Raw genomic sequence first — 20,797 nt, 5'->3', positions numbered from 1 at the left:
TGCTTTTTAGGGTGTGTAAAACAAATGAACAAGTTAAACATGTTATTTTTATTTTATTCAAGTTTATTAAGAAAAAAAAATGTCGATCTTTTAAAATTAGTTTGGAGCTTAATTTTTTTGTGATTGATTGAGTTTTCTACGAGCATTAGAAAAGAGTTGACTTCAATAACCTGATCCAGGGTTGTTGACAAATTTTAATTTCTTTTTGTTAGAGGTATATACAAAAGTATTACAAATTAAAAAAAAAAATTATATAAATTTTACAAATTATATATTGTAATACAAGTTCATTAAACAAATATAAAATTTACATAAGAGAATATTTATAATGTAAACATGATAGATGAATAAACTGTAGCTCATCAGATCCTACACCTGGTGAAATACACCATGCACTTTTAAACCGTAGATCTATATAACTAATTACTCCCTCTATTCCTCAATAACTGTCTCGTTTTAAAAATGTTTTGTTCCATATTATCTGTCAATTTAGATTTCCAATATTGCATAAAATGCATTTTTCCTGTTTTAACCTTATTAATGAAAATCTAATTATTAATTTTCTCTCATAAATTATTAAATAATAAAGGTTGTTATAGTCATTTTTATATGATTTTTCTAAAATCAAGATATATTTATTGAGTTTCTTAATTTTTGTGAAAAGTGAAAAGAGACACTTATTTAGGAACGGATGGAGTATTCACTAAGCACACATATACGTCGGTGTGTGTTAGTATGTGCAGATCAATAGTGCATTTCTCGAGGTATAGGTTCTACGAAACCGTGTGGCAAAATTACGAAAAATCTAAATTATATAGAATAATCAAATAAATAAATATTGCAAGCTTATTTATTTTTGGTTGGTTCAGAATCACGAAAAATATAAATTATATTGAATAAATCAAATAAATAAACATTGCAAGCTAATTTATTTTTGGTTGGCTCTTGAAGTAAGCAAACGTCACATAAATAGCTTTTAAGGTAATAATTATGCAACTTTAACAATACGACGACGTTTGCATGCACAAAGTACAATCACGTAAAGAATCGTCACTGACGCGTAGGATTCGCAGAGAAATCACAACAGAAATCGCTGATTGATTCTACACAGCCGCACGCGCCACCGCACGTGAAGCGCACAATGAATCCTCCCTCGCCACGTCATCAATCAATCAATCCCCAGAAACCTAGTCGTTTCGACCGCTACCTATTATATGCTACCCTGCTCCTCTCCACAGTCAATAACTCCTCCTCGAAAATATATTTTTTGATTTATTTAAATTAATAATAAAAAAATAGGGCGACCCCAGTGGTATGGTCAAATTGTGAAAAATCACATCATGTTTTGATAATTACAACTACCCTCTCAACTATGAATTTTCTTACACATCCACCCTTATGTTGTCAAATTCAACACAATCTTCGTGGAATGTTCTCTAGTTTGTACTCGTTTTGTGCATAAATGCAGTTTTTGATTCACCACAATCTGATATATACAAGCCAAAAAACACATCTTATGATCATCTTGCTTCAAAATGTGGAGCTCGAATGGGATAAAACGGGGAAAAATTTGAGAATATTCCATATAATTTAGAAGATTCAACTAAATTTGACACTGCAAGGGTGGACGTATAAGAAGATTCATTGTTGATGGGTGGTTGTAATTACCGAAACATGAGGGGTTTGTTCGTAATTTGACCATCCCTCAGGGGGCGATTGTAATTTACCAAAAAGAAAAAAAAAAGATGACACGTTTCACTTTATTATATTTAAATTTCTGAATTCAAAAATTTATTTTTTCCCAAATTTCCATTGTTTCTTCTGCCCTCTTTCCTTTTCTTCTTCGTCGTCTTCATCTCAAAATTGCCATAACCCGATTACAGAATTTTAATGGAAAACCCGGACCCGAATAGCAACAACAACAACCCGAGTAAGCGGACCCTGCGGAGAAGCAGCAACAGTCACATATCAATGTCGGACACTGAGTCAACCACGAGCCAGGTCGATTCATGGCACTCCCCTCTCCGATCCGACTCACCCTTCCGCTCCGACGACCCGTGCTTTCAGTCCGAACACGACGCCGTCGGAAATAAAAGCAGCAAGTCACTCGTCACCGTCGATAAGTACTACTCCCCGGTGCCGTCCCCGGGAAAATCCAATTTTCCGGCGAGTTCTCCCGCCGCCGGTGGGAAGGGATGGCGTCCGTGGCCGCACTCGGAGAAGCCCTCTTCCGGGAACGTCGATACGCCGGCGGGTGGGAAGGGTGGTCGGAGGGAGAAGCCCGTTTCCGAGAACCGCGATTTTCCGGCGGCGAAGGGGGCTTCTCCGGTGGTGCTGGGGCTGAATAGATTGGTCAGGGACGAGCCTCCTCCGCCGCGGGTGAAGAAGATGGGGCAGAGTGGCGGTGGTGGGTTGGTGGAGGATGGGTACGGCGGCGGCGAGGGGGAGGCCGAGTTGGGCGGAGAACGGCGGCCGAGGGCGGCGGCGAGTAAGGCGGCGTTGGTTTTCAGAGTATTGGAGCTGATTTTGTGCCTGATTTCATTCTCTGTAATGGCTGCTGACAAAACTAAGGGTTGGAGCGGCGATTCTTTCGATCGATACATGGAATACCGGTACTATACATTCTTGATTCTTCTGTCTTCGATTTTGTTCTGAATCAATGGTAATTAGTTTATAGCTAAGCTTGCTTTAATTAGCTTGCTTTAATTATCATGTTGAATGAAGTGAAGTAAATGAAGTGAAGTAATAGAATCTCGATAAATTAATAACCTGACTTAAATAATAATTTATCGCGGTCCCGACTCGGTGTAAACATACTAAATTACTAGTTCGATAGTTTTATATTTCGGTACATTAATAGAATTTATTAATTTATAGAGGTTTACCTGTATATTGTATATTGTAGTTTTATGAATATAAAGGCTAGGGAGAATATTTACGAATTTCGTATTTGTTTTTTAAATGAAACCGAAAAAACACTATAAATTATCTCGTCATTGTAATGTTGATCAAACGGGCTTTCGTAAAATGTTTTTTTTTAAGCAATGAAATTTGTTTCCTCGTGTTTTATTGTTTCTTGTCGGAATTTTACGATTATATACAAGATCGTTTGCTGCTTGAGTTTCTATAGTTGTTGTTTGTCGACTTCTTATTATGCTTTAGATTGGATTTCTATATTCTACCTTCGAAATCCAGTTCTTTCGATACTTATTGAATATTGATATATGTACTCAAATTATTTTTCTATGCAGATATTGCCTCTCTGTAAATGTTATCGGCTTCGTATATTCGGCTTTTCAAGCGTATGACCTGGCGTACCATTTGGGCACGGAAAAACACGTCATCTCTCATCATCTACGTTATCATTTCGATTTCTCAATGGATCAGGCAAGTTTTATAAATCTCTCTCATCATCATTTACAAATGTATTTCACTCGTTACATTACAAGGGCTAAAAGAGTCTTTTTCATATGTATCGCAGATTATGGCTTACCTTTTAATGTCGGCATCTTCATCGGCAGCTACAAGGGTGAATGATTGGATATTGAATTGGGGCAAAGACGAATTTACGTTAATGGCCACTGCGTCGATTTCTATGTCGTTTTTGGCTTTCGTTGCCTTTGCATTGAGCTCTCTCGTTTCGGGTCACAATCTTTGCACCAGGGATTAATTCCGTTTCGCAATCTTTTTATTTTATTTTTATCTTGAGAAACCATTGCCGCGAATATCTTAGTTGCAGAGGAAAGGGGAAAATGTGTATATATGCCGTGTAATTACGCAGGAAATGCTCCTTTTTTTTTTAAATTATTAATATTATGATTATTATTTTGGCGTCGAGGGTGCATTTGTTAAGATCGATATTATTTACGATAAAACGTAGGTTGCATATTACGAAATTAAGTTCTAGGGAAAATCGTGCAAAAACAACGGGATGCGATAAATGTCGTTTCAGTTTTAATAATACCGTTTGAACTTCAAAAGTGATTTTGACTATTTTTTATGTTCAATTTGGCAAAACTCAAACTACGGATTTATAGTTCTTTGAGTTAGCTTTCTAATCTAACTTGAATCACCAAGATTGGATGTTGGTTGAAAAAAGATATACACAAATCAATGAATATTGGCAATAATTTTGATATTTTGAGTTATCTAAAATTGGTAATGTAACTCGTTGATGCATAACGTTGTCATCCTACATCCGATCTAGTTGATTCAAATTGTGTTAGAAACCCATCTCGAAGGACTACAATTTTCGTATTTTGAAATTTACAAAAATCATAATAGAAAGTGGACAAAATTACATTTGAAATCAAAACGGTATTATTAAATTTGAAACGACATTTAACATTTCAGAAAAAAGAAATTATTCCATAGGCAATGTGCAAATTGACGTAAAATGTTATTTACCCTAATTTTAAACGTATTCGACTCTTTTACAAAGGAAATGTGCACAGGGATGTAAATTGGACGAATTAGTTAGCAATTTTGAAAAATTCCGATTTCTTTTGGAAGTAAGAAACTAGTTCCAAATCTGTTCCACAAAAATTGGAAAATCTGAAATCGAAATTTCGGAAATTGAAACAAAAAAACTTGTTCCAAAATCGGAAAATTTCGAATCTTAATCGGCAGAATTCGAAATTTTCTAATTTTTGCTCACCTTAAATATAAAATTAAAACACATAATAATATTGGTATTTTAATTGTAATATTCGAAAGAAAGAAAAAAAATCAGAATCTTTAGAATTATTCTCGAAATTTTAGTCGGAACGGAAATCGGAATCTCATATATTCCAATTATGATCCAAATAATTTCGGAAAAATCGAAAGTTGGAATGAAAAAATGTTGTTCCAAAATTGAAAATTTTGGTATCCAATCAGCGGAAATCAGAAATTTCATTCCAATTTCCACGAGAAGATTTTCAAAATTTGATTTTTCAATTTTAATAATTAATAATAGAATAAGAAAAATATTAATAAAAAAAGCTCACTACTGCTTCATTACTTGTTGACAATGGCGTTCTATCGTCTCTCACGAATCACCCGGAGTCTCCACCGCCGCCGCCACCACCACTGCCCTTCTCTCTCCACCGCAAACTCCTATTTCGACTCACCCCAACCCTCTACCAATTACAACTCCCCTCCCACTCGCCGCCGCCTGCACCACCTCTTCGAGCTCTCCGGTAATTTTGGCTCCAAAAATCAATGGCACAATTACAGCAGCTCAATCAGATCAATCGGCGCCTATCACGAACTTATTCAGCACTCCAGCTTTTCCACCGCAGCACCCGACGGAAAACGAGAAGAATCGAAAAATTCGAATAGCAGTAACGGCGATCGTTCGTGGATTGATGTTTATTTGCCGGAAAATGCGCGGCCGTACGCTCGGCTGGCGCGGCTTGACAAGCCGATCGGCACTTGGCTTCTGGCTTGGCCATGTATGTGGTGAGTGTATTTTGTTTACGCCCTAGGTTTCCAATTCGTGTGTATTATTATTATCATCATCTTATTTTGCGCAATTTTGTTTCTCTATATACCTTTGTTTGTATCAAATTTAGTTGAATAAATAGCTTAAAAGCTAAAGTTGAGTAAATAGTTAGCTTAAAAGCTAAAGGGTAGAACTGGTGTTCGTTGTATTTTTTCTTTAACAAGTTCTGCATCAATTTATAGTATACGTTTTGATGTATTTAAGTCTAGGGAGAAAACGAAGTAGTCGAACGATAAACAAAGTAGTCTGCATATCATGTTTGCACTAGCCTTTTGCTTGCTAATTGCTTTAAAACTAAACAAAGAAAATTGCGTCGTACTCCATTAATACGTAAGATCCAGACATTAAAGAATGTAACAAGTAAATTTTGATGATGATTACTGTTACCTGATTCAAATATTTTGGGTTTTAAAGGTCGATTACAATGGCGGCAGCTCCAGGTAGCTTTCCGGATATTAAGATGATGATGCTTTTCGGTACAGGGGCGTTGCTTTTGCGTGGTGCAGGGTGCACGATTAATGATTTACTCGATCGAGATATTGATACTAAGGTAATTATTTTTTGTACTTGAAGCGGCAGCTATTTATTTTGTAATTCCCTCTTCGTATTTGATGTCCGTCTTTCCTCCTTGTAACGATTGTGTTTTTGATAGCTTGATGTGGTGTAGGTAGAACGGACGAGGTTGAGGCCCATAGCAAGCGGTGCGTTGTCGCCGTTTCAAGGAGTTTGTTTTCTTGGCTTTCAATTGCTTTTGGGTTTGGGGATTCTTCTGCAACTGAACAATTTTAGGTTTGTACTCGTTCTTAGTCTAATTTGTGCCGTAAATTGCTCTGCACGAGTATACTCTTTTCTTCCAGTATTTACGCGGTGTGCTTCTTTCACAACTTGACTTTAGCATTTATATGTATAGTTTACTCTTGTTGGACGCCGTTTTCTTAGGAAATAGGGGAATGTGCTGACATTGTATTTATTGTAATAAATAAATTTTCAAGACGTATCTTGCACTATTAAACGCTCTTCAATTCACAAAAAACTGAAAGATAATGATCCAGTGTGTATACGGATTGTTTATTGCTAAACTTGTGAAATATTTGCAGTCGTGTTTTGGGGGCTTCGTCTTTGTTGCTCGTTTTTTCATACCCTCTTATGAAGAGACTGACATTTTGGGTAATTAATTCTGATCTCTGTTCCTATTTATCCTCTTTCTATTTTCACCTTCCATTTAACTCACATTCATCTTAAATTCCTTCTCCCGAGTCCGTCTTGGGCGCACACACACACACACACACACACCCCAAGAAAGCTGGTCCTGAACTTACATTTACGTCTGTGCAGCCACAGGCCTACCTTGGATTGACATTTAACTGGGGTGCTTTACTCGGTTGGGCTGCTGTTAAAGGGAGTCTTGATCCAGCTGTCGTACTCCCTCTTTACGCGGCTGGTGTATTTTGGACCCTTGTTTATGATACAATATACGCTCATCAGGTATACAGTATACTTATATTTTATTTTATCTCATGTATCAATATATAAATTCATTAGCCGACATGGGTATAAGCATAATTCAGGAAACGAGTCAAAAAGTAGGGGTTCTTGGATTTTCGGAACTCGCCTCGAGTGACATAAGGCGTAATACATTTAGCTCGACTAGAAATATTAACTTATCAACTGCTTATAAATATCTTCAATTCGAATTTTGCAAATGATTATGATATTTCCGCTATCGTTTTCTTCCAATGCATGTTTACTCACATAAAAATAAATTTGTAAAAAGACGAATAAAAATGTGATAATTGTGCATTCAGGACAAAGAAGATGATATAAGAGTAGGTGTCAAATCGACGGCCTTGAGATTTGGGGATTCGACAAAAGAATGGGTTTCTGGATTTGGAATAGCATGTATTAGTAGCCTCGCTCTTAGTGGATATAATGCCGATCTTGGTACGTTGGTCTCTTTTTCTTTTAATTCTCTCTCTGCTAATAAATAATTACACTCGTAACAATCCTATATTTTTATCCGTTTTAATTCATTCATTTATTTAATGTTTTGTCTTCCTTAGTCACTTTGATATCTTTGCTGTTGGTTTGAAACAGAATGGCCGTATTACACATTCTTAGCTGCTGCGTCTGCTCAATTATCTTGGCAGATTTTGACAGTTGACCTTTCGAGTCGTGCTGATTGCAACAGAAAGTGAGTACTCGAATACTTGATAGATAATTTAATCAAGGTTTGTCAAATGTTTTCGGGTTTAAGTTTCAAGCCCGTGATTAAAAAATAAAGTGACCCGGTGTTTAATCAAACAAAAGAATATTACCCAATACAAGTATTTTAAAATAATCGACAATCTCAAACAAGGCCTATCTCTAATCTTACATACTTCTAAGTAGAAGCCGTCCTTGAAATTAGTTTTGATAAATATTAACGTAATAGAAATTTATGCGTACGTGCATTGTAAGCTCGATTGTTCCTTTTTTTTTTTTTTTTATAACTATTGATTCATTTTCTGTTTTCTGTATAATCAGATTTGTATCCAACAAGTGGTTTGGAGCAGCCGTTTGCAGTGGGATTCTGTTCGGAAGGCTCTTATCCTGACGGTACGAACTCACCTTTCCAACAGCTTGTATAAATTCCAGAAAATTTAAAATTAAAATTAAAATTATATTCTTCTCGGATATAACTTTTGATAACATTATTCATGGGGTGATTTAGTTTCGGTGTTCTTTTTTTTTTCTCCATAATTACATAAATCCTTTACGTTCATTTCCTTTTTAATAAACTATACATACAGTGATACAACATACATATTTTCAGATACTTTGTTAATGAGAAAATTTGCTTATATTCCAACGACGCAAGACGCCATGTGTTGTTACGGCTGTTACGATAATTTTACTCAAATAGGAGAATGTCATTTCTTGCTTCTTTTAGTAGTGACATTTATAAGTGTTACCTCTCTTAATTTACCAACCCGAGTTAATTTGTAATATTGTATTGGTCTTAACAGAATGGGCAAATTACGGCCACCCCCTTGAGGTAAGGTCAAATTACGAAAAAACCCTCTTGTTTGGGTAGTTACAAATATGTATTTTTTTACGAAAAAACTCCTCTTTCAATAGATAAATTTGACACCGAAAAAATGAACGTGTAAGACGATACATAATTGAAGGGCAGTTGCAATTGGTCAAATATAAGAGTTCTTTTTTTTCGTATTTTGACTTTATCTTAGGGGTGGCCGTAATTTGCCCTAAAATAATTATTTTTACACCTTTTTTTTTTCGGCGGTGGGGGTGGGCGGGGGGAGGGGGCGGTGTTGGGGGCCAACAGCTGGTGTGTCAATCGAACTGATGTAATGTATTTTATTGAAATTCTTTTTGTGGTTCCTATTTTCTCTTGAGATGATGCTTTGCCCCCACAATGTAGCTGTTTTTGTGCCAATCAGATTGTCGTCTTCATACTAATTTATTAATGAATAAATAATTCATAAATTGCAGTTGGAAGTGATTGTAGAATAATGCCATGAACTAATTTAAAAAAATTTAGAGGACTTTTTTTTATATAGAATCCACTATAATCTCTACTGTTACAAGGATTATAAATAATAATGGGAAAATTATAGTTTACATCCCTAAAGTTTGCATCGATTTCACATTTCGTCCTTCATGTTTATAAAAAATACATTTGGTCCCTCATGTTATAATAGTTAAACACTTTTGGTCATTTCCGTCAATTTACCGTTAATTCGTTGTTAATGTAGTGATGGGCACAAGCTTGATTCGATTCAGTTAGTAGTAACGGAAAATTCACGGAAAGGACTAAAAGTATTGAGTTTTTTAAATATGATGGACCAAATGTATTTTTTATGAACATTAAGGAGAAAATATGAAATTAGTGCAAACTAGAGGGTTGAAAACTGTATTTTTTCCTTATAATAATCTATGAATTGCAAAGTCGATAAGCTTGAACTCGAGCTCGCCAAATATGACTCTGCTTGAAAAAGCTGGCGAGCTCGACTTATTTACTCCCTAGTTGCAGTGGTGGTATTCCTAAAATCATATAGGGTGTGGCAAAGTATTATCATTTTTATCTGATAAATACTACACCTGGTGAAATACGAGAGGGTAATTTCATATTTTGCATTTAATCACACATAAATACTTGTGTACGTGTGCAAAATAAAAAGAAGAAATAGTTGAAAATGATTTGACATTCCAACGAAATTAACAATCTTTTTTGAATGAAAGTATAAATGCTACTTGCTACAAAGTATATAATAATTGTGGACCCCAGTCTTCATAGATTTGGGCTGGCAGTGGTTGGGCCATAACAAACACCTTGGGCAATGTTTGGAATTGTTTTGAGAGTTATTTTTCGTGTTATTTTGGTGAAATATGCTTTGAGATAATAATTTGAGTATAAAAATAATGTTTGTTTATGATTTGAGATTGGACAAAATACTCTGTAGCAGTCGAATCATGTTTAAAGTTGTTTGAAAAAATATAATTTAGAAGAAGAATTTAAAAAATAAAGTGGTGTTTGTTTGTTTTTTAGTGAAAACATTTTTAACTGTACCAGTCAAATCATGTCTGGACGAGAGAGAAACTTTAAAACTTGTTTTGAAAATGATTTTTTGGAAAAGCTAAACAAACACGAATTCGTTTCCGGGAAAGAATAAAAGTGAAACCAAAACCAGAGCCAAACATTGCCCAAGATTTCCTAACTTACAATATGAGTTTTGGGTTCCAAATCCTAATTATTATTTTTAATATTTATTTTAGTATTATTATTCATTATTAATTAACTTTATTAATTAGTGATGTAGCTTTTCTACTATGACATATAAGAGGAGAAAGGGACCCCTAAGGCCCTAACATCTTATATCCATTAATTATTGTATTTGTAATTGTAGTTAGTTAAGCTAATAAGCCTTTTTTATCATCATAACAACTAATATTATATTTGATGGTGTGGGATCTGTATTTTCAATACCTCATTTCAAACCCTACTCCCGTAACTGTCGGTAAAATCCATCCAGCACCGGTGTAGTCGTCCGGTGAAGATGAATTCAATGGATGGAAAAGTAAACCAAAATAAATAGAGAACTTGGAAGAGAGTATAATGTTTATTAACTGTTCAAAACGTAAGATGTTTTTTTTTAGAACCCTTTAATTTTGTCTAAGAATATGATCTTGATTACATAATTATAGTATCAAAATCATGTGTTTTATTTATCAATTTACGGAATAAATCCTCGGATCGTACCTGTCTATGATCCGAAGATCAGTTCGTCACCTACTGTTTATCTTTTTCTCATTTTCAGGTGCGCCAGGAGCGATTGACGAGCTTTCTACCTTATGAAATGGTACTCATGTTGTCGCCTCTTTAAAATGTGAATCTTTATAGAACCGATAAAATCCCCCAATTTTATTTTTTAATATAAAATAAAATAAAACATCATTATATTATGTAAGCATTGACCCGAATTGAATCCCTAAAAACTATATGTACAAAACATATATACTTGTTCCAGATCTTTTGTGTATTATTATACTTATTATGTCAGTTGAGGAAATTTAATAGGGGAGTTGTGTTTGTGGTGTGGATGTTATGATCAGCTGGTTTTAGGACCACCATAACAAATTTAAATATATATTTTTTCTACAATAATAATTATAATAATAATTATTATTATTAAAAAAAATGTGTTCTTATTTCTTCTTCTTGCAAAGAAACATAAAAACAAGACATGTGATAGTCCATCACCGGCCATGTTCTTGCAGTGTGCAAATATGAACTAAGTGACAAGAAATCCTCTTCAAAATAACCAAATCTTGTTCTACACCCAACCACTTCTTCCTTTTATAGGAGTTTGATAAATGCAGGACGACTTTTAGTAAATGCAGGACATTCTATTTGATAAATCAACAAACCCGTCTTTTTCCTTTCAAACCTTTATTTTGCCGGAATATCGCATTATTAATCGTCAAAACAGGATTATATCAAATTTTGTGCATAACTCAGACGCTCGTTTTTCTGGATTTGTGAAGCTTTCTTAGATCAAATTGTTCAACCATTTTTTCTGTTTCTACTCCATAAAAATCGCCAAAAAACTATTCACTATGAGTAGAAACTTTTAGTTTTTTTAATTTCAAGACAAATATACGGATAAATTTTGAGTTCAGATAATTTTTCCCAATTTAATTCTAAAAGTTCAAAATCATTATTTAAATTTAGAAATTCAACAGCACTAAATATAATAAATTTTAAAAAAATTGACCTATGTTTACTAAAACCCATCATTTATTTATCATTTCAGTTTTTTATAATACTACTATTAAAAAAAAAATCAATTTCTTTTGTTGGTCTTTGTTTTGCACAATTTGGCATAAGACAAGCCCTATGTGCCCACCTAACATTTTTGGGAACAAAATAATCAATTTGGCTTTGAAGAATAAGAAATTTAATTTCTACATGAAAAAAAGCCTAAAAATACTAAAATTTTCAAATAAAAATCATTATTTTAAATCAAGTCCCCAATAAATATTTCGATATCAAATAGGCCCTAATGCTCACACCTAACCCAAAAACATGCTCATTTAATCCTACGCGTAACCATGTCTGACCAATAATTATATATTACGGTAGAACATCGATAAATTAATCCCCGATAATTTAACAATCTCCCTTAAATAATAGTTTCTTCTAGTTCCGACTCGGTAAAAACACATCAAAATAATTTGTTCGACAATTTGATATTTCACTAAATTAATAAAAATTTTATTAGCCCGACTGTATTAATATTATAGAGGTTTAACTATAATAATAATTGATTATTAATATAATTTAAAAAAATTAATGAGATATTCCCTCTTGGTACAAACCGACATAAAAACCCGGCCGTACTTTACCGTATGCAACTTATATATATGCACATGGACATGGGCATCTCAATTATTTATTTCCCACCTATAAAAAGTAGTATTAGAAAATGACAAAAAAGTCCTCTGGCTCGTACGATATAATCAGTTGACAGTTGATAACCTGACTCATCAAGGGATTATAAAATTTAATTTTTCTTTTCCAATATATTTTATTATTTTTTTAATTAAATAAAGCCACTTTTGATGTTTATATTATACATAACTCTTATTCTTTCGGTAAAATCGTACCAGGATTTCTTGTAAATTGAAATTTCGGTACTTCAAAAATTTGTGCGGCTCGGTACGTTTTTCTACCGAATTATTTCGGTTTATTTGGTTCGGTGCCTGTCAAAATTGGAAATATATTTTCTTATCTTAAAAAAAGGTAAAAAAAATATTTAAACTAATTAATTCTTGAGTATGACATCCAAAATTTCAATAATCGGTCCTGAAAACAACAACAACAAAAAAATGATTATCAATAGAGGTTAATTTGTAATAATTGAAAAAAATCAATCTATAAATATTTGTAATTTGTTAATTAGAACCTTAAACGATTTAAAATAAAGGGCAAAAATTATAAATATATATTAAATATTTGACATTCGGTACGGTATACTGAACATCAATATAGTATACTGTACCGAATACCCGAGTTTTTAAAAGGAAATACCGTATACCGGACCAAATTTTCAATTCGGTATGTAGCATTTACCGAATTTTCGGTTTGGTACGGTTCGGTTGGTTTACCGACCGTGTGAACACCCCCAAATTAAATATCAAAAAAGGAGTCGATGATTTTTTTTTTTTAAATATACTTAGACCCACCTAAATTAGTTGTTATTGTTTATTACAATCACTTTCTAAGCATTAAGGTTTAAGTTAATTATATAGTATTCATTTAAGTTATAGATGAGTTTAATGGGGTGAGTCATGATCAATAAACCCTTTTACATTTATTTTTTTAATTGACAAATGATTTAATTATTAATGTTTAATCGATAAATTCAATTTCCAGATTTTACAGATTTATGTTTATTACAGTTTGACCCCCTCCTGGGGTCCCTGCCGCAATTTTATATTCTTCCACAGACTTATCTTTGGAGGACAACACCAAGATTGATTATTTGCATTTTGACCCCCACCTGGGTTCAAAATAGCAATTCCCGTTTGAGGACAGCACCAAGATTGATTATTTACAGTTTGACCCCCACATGGGGTCAAAACAGCAATTTCTGTTGGAGGACAGCACCAAGATTGATTATTTGCAGTTTGACCCCCACCTGGGGTCAAAACAGCAATTTCCGTTTTCATCATTTACCTAGTTTAGCTTGTTTGCTCTCTTACCCTTCTCTTTGGGGCATTTGTGTAATAGCCTAGATGGGTCTCGTTTTGATTTTTTATTACCATTATAGGGTTATGTTTTAACGAGGCCCTAAAACTCTTATCAATAATAGAATAATAAAATCTTTTGGCAAAATAAAAAATAAAAATAAATAAAAATTCATCGTGTAATAGCTCACAAATTATATCATGTCTAAGCTTTAGAGGATGTTTGGCTAAGCTTATAAGCTGTTAAAAAAAGTTTATAAGATATTTAAGAATTATAAGCTCTTACAAAGTGTTTGGTAAAATTCTTTAAAAAAGATTAAAAAATTCGAAACAAGGTTATGGAGAATTTTTAAGATCTTTAAAAAAATACCTACAACCAAACTTTTTATTTAAAATCTTATAATGCTTGAAACTAACCTATAAATAAGTTCATTATTTAAATACTTTAAAAAATTAATTCTAAAAATAAGATGTAACAACTTATCAGCTTTTAAAATAACTTATCAGACGTAAGAACTTATGAGTTGTTCCATTGCCTCACAACAATTTAAAAAAAGATATATGTTTGGAAATCTTATCAATTTGAAAAAGAGTTCTTATCAACTCCTATCTCATGGTTTGTTAGTTGGATCTTGTCTTAATCTTGATGGGATTTCTAATAAGGATAACATATAATTGGGTGCTTAAAGGAATTAAAAAGCAAGGTTTTTATGGAGATAAGTGAAATATAAGGTAATTATTTGGTATTTAAGTTACAATTAAGATAAAATAAACAATCGTGTACAAGCAAGACTAGCTAGTTTGGTGCACGGAATTACGAAAGCTTATATATACGGTTAAAACTTTATAAATTAATATAGTTGAGATAATCAATTTTTTTTAAAAATATCATTAAATTTCTTCTTTAATTGCATCGTGCTATTTTCTTATAATTAAATTCAATTTGATTAAATCTAACAAATTGGTTAAAAAGGAACATTAGAATCCAAGGGATAAGATCTTAATTAATTGTGACAGCTTTATGCTGATCATGTCTTTAACTTTTTATTGCCAAAAAAAATGTAAAATATTTAATAAAATAAAATAATATATAATTGAGATAATTATTGTGAAAAAAAAAAAAAAAAAAAGGAGAAAGGTTTTGTGAAAGAGTGAAGAGAGAAAAGTGGCCGTATACGGAATATGCATACGGTACAGTACACACACAAACACTTGGTTTTGAGTGGGTCCCACTTTTGGGAATCCTAACTCTCACCCCCATCCACCCCCCCCCCCTCAATGGGTGTTTATGTTTTTCTGGTGGCAGGCCATACATGGGGCACGTGCTACTAAATTACCAAAATATCCTTCTCTTATTTCCAAGGTCACTATTATTTTATTATGTACTTTGACAAGAATAACCCTTTCATGAATGTTCTGATAGGCCCATTGCATTATATAGATCATAGATGAATGAATGAATATTTTAGGGGTTTCTCTATCCACAATTAATTTGTATTAGTGTGTTCTTTGCTTTTTTTTTCTTTTTTTTATTAAATAATTAATCTTATAATGGTCATTCAACGTGATATTAAAGTTAGATTAAATTAAAGGTCTTGAGTTCGAATTTCACCGCCACTCATTTCTTATATTTTTAGTGCAGATCTTTAAATGTAATTTGTCTACACTTGAGGAGGCGTATTGATATTTTATATTAATGAAACATTTTACTAAAAAAAATATGCTTTCAGTTGAGACGACATTCAACAGCATGGTATCAAACTTTTGATTAAGGTGGTCGGTCATTCAACACTTACGGCATACAAATCAGAGGGATTTGAATCCCCAATCTCTCTCACCAGACTCCATTATGAAGAAATTTTTAATAACACTTAAACTAATCATTAACGACCCGTTTTCCCTCTAGAAGTATGAAAATTACGATCATGTCAAAAGCTAGAACTCGAGTGTCGATATTTTCTTGTTTATCGTGAACGATGGGATCACCACGCGTGTTGTACCTCAAGTCTACAATTATAATTTAAAAAGAATTTGAAAGAATTCGTGTATAATTTAAAAGAATTTTCTTGTTAATAGTTGTTCTATATTAATTAAACAAAAATATACTACTAGCCTATTAGGGGTATACAAGAGAAATAAGGTTATAAAATGAAGAAAATTAAGATGGCCAAATAGTAATTTAGAGGGAATTAGAAGGGCAAAAAAGGAAGAGTAAAAAAAGGGGAGGGAGTCATAATCCGTAGACAGCCGCATGTCTCCTCAGAAGTGGATCTTCGCACGTTATGAATGTTAACTCTCTCTCTCTACTAGTTACTCTCTCTCTCTCTCTCTTCTCCCTTCTCTCTCCTCTCTCTCTCTCTCTCTCTCCATAACTCTTTATGCTAATCAGTCATCACAGTGACAGAAAAACACAAACCCAACCGCCACTCCCCCCCCCTCTCTCTCTCTCTCTCTCACACACACACACACACAGCTTCAACACACATTCATCTCCTTCAACAGACATCACCTGCCTGCCTGCCTCTCTCTCATCGTTTTCTCTCTCTAGTCTCCTAGAGTCCTAGATACAAAGAATAGCTTCATTCTTCACACACACACACACACATATATATATATATACAGCAGAAAAAGAAGATCTACTTTTTACTTGAATGAACAGAGGGAAAGATCCCATTTCCAAAACGCTAAAACAACAATTAAATTCCAGTTCCAAAACTCGAGGCCCCACACAAAGCTCCAGTCTTTTCCTCCATTAAAACCCCCCCTCCCACCAAGAATTCAGACAAGAACTACAAATTCAAAAAAAAAAAAAAAAATTCGGTATTAGATGTTCTTGCACAAAACCCATGAAGAAATTTCACTGGCTGAGGCAAATAGCGAACACACAGCAAAGCAAGCTGGAGCGGCGGCTCTCGTTGGGGGAGTACAACAGGGCGATTTCATGGTCGAAGTACCTGGTTTCCTCCGGCGCGGAAATCAAGGGCGGCGGCGAGCAAGAATGGAGTGCTGACATGTCACAGCTGTACATTGGTAATAAATTTGCATCTGGTCGGCACAGCAGAATATACAGAGGTGTGTACAAGAGGAGAGATGTTGCTATTAAGCTGATTAGTCAGCCTGAGGAAGATGGTGATTTGGCTGCTTTCTTGGAGAAACAGTTCACTTCTGAAGTTGCTATTTTGTTTGGGTTAAGGCACCCTAATATCATCTCTGTAAGTACCTTCTTTTTTTTTTTTTTTTTTTTTTTGCTTCTGGTGGTACATTGTGCTTAGAAGGTTGTACCTTGTGCATTAGAAGGTTGTACCTTGCCTGACAGAATCCTAGATTTTTCCGTGTTATGAATTTTGTGTGTTGCTTTGGTTGTGTTTATTTGCCTGAGGTGGGGTGAATGTATGCTGCTGAGAATGGAATTCATGAAATTGATGTGTTGTACATTGTGCATTAGAAGGCGTACCTTGCTTGACAGCATCCTTAAAATTTGTCAAGATTGATTTTTTGTGAAATTGTTGTTGCTTTGATTGTGTTCAAATATGTTTTATGGCTGATGTGGTTTTGTGGTTATTTTATGAAACAATTGCATATACATATATACACAAAGACCGTAAAGATTGGATTTTTTGGTGGTACATTGTGCCTAGAAGGTTGTACCTTGCCTGGCAGGATCCTGGATTTTCCCAATTATGAAATTTTGTGAAGTTGATGTGTTGGTTTGGTTGTGTTTATGACTGAGGTGGGGTGAATGTATGTAGCTGAGAATGGATTTTATGAAATTGACGTGTTGTACATTGTGCATTAGAAAGTTGTACCTTGCTTGACAGCATCCTTCAAATTTGTCAAGATTGAATTTTTATGAAATTGTTGTTGTTGTTGCTTTGATTGTGTTCACTGTTCACATATGTTTGTCAAAGATTGGATTTTTATTACATGAAAAGTAGTATTCTTGTACACTGTGCATCGGAGTTGTACCTTGTGCCTTAGAAGGTTGTACATTGTGCATAGAAGGTTCTACCTTGGCTGAAAGGATCCTGGATTATCCCAATTATGATTTTTTGTGAAGTTGGTGTGTTGCTTTGGTTGTGTTTATGGCTGGGGTGGTGTGAATGTATGTTGCTGAGAATGGTTTTTGATGAAATTGTTGTGTTGTACATTGTTCTTTAGAAGGTTGTACCTTGCTTGACAGCACCCTTAAAATTTTGTCAAGATTGAATTTTTATGAAATTGTTGTTGTTTGTTGCTTTGATTGTATTCACATATGTTTTATGGCTGATGTGGCTTTATGGTTATTTTATGAAACAATTGCATATATATATATATATATATATATATATATATATATATATATATATATATATATATATATATATATATATATATATATGCACAAAGCCCGTAAAGATTGGATTTTTATTACATGAAAAGTAGTATTCTTGTAAATGTTGATCGCCGTCTCTAATTGCCCGATTAATTAACTAATTACCTCGTTCGCACTTATACTAGCTTTCGAATACTATGTATATAAAGTACGTTTCGAACGAGAATTGAAGTTATATATAACATTGAATTTTTACTTTTTGCAGTTCATCGCAGCGTGTAAGAAGCCCCCGGTATTTTGCATAATCACAGAGTACTACCCGGGCGGGTCCCTCCGGAAATACCTCCACCAGCAAGAACCCTATTCGCTCCCACTAAACCTCGTACTAAAACTATCGCTCGACATTGCGCATGGAATGCAGTATCTCCACGGTCGAGGGATTCTTCACCGGGACCTAAAATCGGAGAATCTTTTGCTCGACGAAGATATGTGCGTGAAAGTGGCGGATTTCGGAATATCCTGTTTGGAATCTCAATGCGGTAGTGCGAAGGGATTTACGGGTACTTATAGATGGATGGCTCCGGAAATGATTAAGGAAAAACACCACACGAAGAAAGTCGATGTTTATAGCTTCGGCCTCGTTTTGTGGGAGCTTTTGACTGCTTTGATACCGTTCGATGATATGACTCCCGAACAAGCTGCATTTGCAGTGTGCCAAAAGGTAAATTTTTTTTTTTTTTTTTTACTTTCTTTTAAAACTAATGCTTATAAATTATTGTTAAGATCAACCCATTAACCCTAATCCCGAAATTGCAAATACCGTGTTATATCGAATTGTTAAAAAACTCCCCGTACTATTAATATTAGCCGAAACCCCCTTATGATGCATTTTTTAGTCCTAAATGATGTGTTTTATAGGGGTAGTTTTTTAGCCTTAAATCATTTTTTTTTTTTTTTTTTTTTTTTTGTAATATAGTATTTATAACTAAGGGTGTAAATGAGCTGAGCCGGCTCGACAAAAGCTCGAACTCAAATTTTTCTAGCTCGAGCTTTCTGACGAGTCGAGCCCGAGCTCATTCTTAGTTGTTCTTGAGCTCGCGAGCCGGCTCTTAAATAATTAATATAAATCATATAAATAATTAAAAAAAAAATTACATGTCATTTTTTTAATTATAATTTATAATAATATAATTCTAGTAATATTAATAAAAAAGAAAAAAAGAAAATAGACATAATGGCTCAGGCTCGAGCTCGCTTGAGTTCGAGCCCAAAAAAATACTCGAGGAGCTCGAGCTCGCCAAAACAGCCAAGCTCGGCTCATTTATACCTCTATTTATAACACGGTGAGGTTTTTAGCAATTCAATATAAACAATGAGGGGCTTAATGCAATTAACCCTATTTATCTTCTTTTCGTTGTTCATGCTTTAGTTGGAAGAAACCGTTGCCAGTTAATTCGATATAAGTTTTGAGTATAACTACTTGTTGATGATTTTAGATTATTTTATGTTACCACATTGCAATAGATTGTAAAATCTGCCATTTGAAAATTGTTATTTTCTTTCTTTTAATTGTTGTAAATATATTGCGTAATTATTTGCAGAATGCAAGGCCTCCGTTGCCATCTTCATGCCCAACGGCGTTTCGTAATCTCATTAACCGTTGTTGGTCGAGCAATCCAGATAAGCGGCCACACTTCGATGAAATTGTGGGGATTCTAGAAAGATACTCGGAATCTTTAGAGCGGGACCCGCAATTTTTTTCTTCGTACGAGCCAAGGGAGAGTAGTGCACTTGCGAGATGTATTCCGAAGTGCATTGCTGCTCGTAGATCCCCGTCTCTAAGTTCGTGAGAGAAAACGTGCGTCGAAAAAAAAAAAAGGGGTTTGTGTAGGTTTTATTTATTTATTTTATTGCTAGAGTTTTCTTAAGAGTTGAATTTGTAACTTTGAGGTGCAATTTGCCGTACATTATTCTTTTTCTCTCTATTGAAATGTATGGAACTATACTAAAATAGTTCTTTTTCTTAAACTTTTTTATTTTATTTTTATTTATACTAGCCCTAAATGGGGATTTGGGAATTCCATTGGAGTTTATACTATTATGCTATACCGGTTAAATCTTTATTATTCATATATACACAAACATATATACATCTACATTAGTGTATGTAAATCAACAGTAAAAAGATCATCTGGTGTAAATTGAGAGAATGAGAGATAAATGGTGGAAGCCACTGAAAAGAAGTCTCATATGTTGGATGTGGAAGTTGAGATTGGATTGAGGAAAAAGGAAATAACGACTCAACAAACTTGACATGACTCGACGTGTAGATTTTGTTAGTGATGCAGAGGTGGCGGAGCCGGAATTGTGTGGGGACAAGTTTTTCCGAACCGGAACGACGAGGGGAGTTAAACACACCGCTCTGCTGTGAAGTGCGACGAATTTTGGCGTTTCGAGGTCGTTTAGGCCTTCAAAACGACGTTTTTGTTATTTTCGGGGGTGTGAGATGTGAAATGCCATGTGTGGCCAGATAGTGAGAAAGTGCTTTGTATTCCCCCCGTTATTAGAGTAAAGTGTAATGATTTTTCGATTAAAGAATTTTTCCACAATGGCCTTGAAACGGGTAAACACAGCCAAACCATCAGATTTTCACTTGAGTGGATAAAACTAAATGTATTTTGTAAAATGATCGACAAAAAATAATATAATATTTGAAACCATCAAAGGAGTGTACTGTTGATGTCCAAACA

General features: G+C 34.2%; 3 protein-coding genes across 4 annotated transcripts; all 3 read left to right on the top strand.

The window, feature by feature from the left end:
* The first annotated feature begins 1,753 nt into the window (after positions 1 to 1,753).
* On the top strand, positions 1,754 to 3,852 carry LOC105952167 (CASP-like protein 4A3). The gene is made up of 3 exons (XM_012975684.2): positions 1,754 to 2,612; positions 3,252 to 3,387; positions 3,482 to 3,852. Exons 1-3 carry the CDS (start codon positions 1,891 to 1,893, stop codon positions 3,668 to 3,670), a joined length of 1,047 nt encoding a protein of 348 aa, XP_012831138.2. The 5' UTR covers positions 1,754 to 1,890; the 3' UTR covers positions 3,671 to 3,852.
* Positions 3,853 to 4,963: 1,111 nt separating this feature from the next.
* On the top strand, positions 4,964 to 8,704 carry PPT1 (polyprenyltransferase 1). Of its 2 annotated transcripts, none has more exons than XM_088823474.1 (9): positions 4,964 to 5,442; positions 5,900 to 6,035; positions 6,153 to 6,274; positions 6,583 to 6,652; positions 6,821 to 6,970; positions 7,291 to 7,426; positions 7,580 to 7,676; positions 8,009 to 8,106; positions 8,343 to 8,467. In XM_088823474.1, the coding sequence occupies exons 1-8, from the start codon at positions 5,012 to 5,014 to the stop codon at positions 8,076 to 8,078; spliced, it is 1,212 nt and encodes a 403-aa protein (XP_088679600.1). In that variant the 5' UTR covers positions 4,964 to 5,011; the 3' UTR covers positions 8,079 to 8,106; positions 8,343 to 8,467. The 2 variants fall into 2 exon arrangements, with proteins under 2 accessions (XP_088679600.1, XP_088679599.1); XM_088823473.1 differs by lacking the exon at positions 8,343 to 8,467 and adding an exon at positions 8,491 to 8,704 and having other exon boundaries at positions 4,969 to 5,442; positions 8,009 to 8,080.
* Positions 8,705 to 15,996: 7,292 nt separating this feature from the next.
* On the top strand, positions 15,997 to 20,125 carry LOC105952221 (serine/threonine/tyrosine-protein kinase HT1). Its single transcript, XM_088823470.1, has 3 exons — positions 15,997 to 16,947; positions 18,313 to 18,768; positions 19,649 to 20,125. The coding sequence occupies exons 1-3, from the start codon at positions 16,582 to 16,584 to the stop codon at positions 19,895 to 19,897; spliced, it is 1,071 nt and encodes a 356-aa protein (XP_088679596.1). The 5' UTR covers positions 15,997 to 16,581; the 3' UTR covers positions 19,898 to 20,125.
* Positions 20,126 to 20,797: the final 672 nt, after the last annotated feature.

The sequence above is a fragment of the Erythranthe guttata genome, chromosome 9 (assembly GCF_056151865.1).
Source record: "Erythranthe guttata isolate IM_541 chromosome 9, IM_541, whole genome shotgun sequence".
Taxonomy (NCBI): domain Eukaryota; kingdom Viridiplantae; phylum Streptophyta; class Magnoliopsida; order Lamiales; family Phrymaceae; genus Erythranthe; species Erythranthe guttata.
This window is presented reverse-complemented; position numbering and strand designations above follow the sequence as displayed.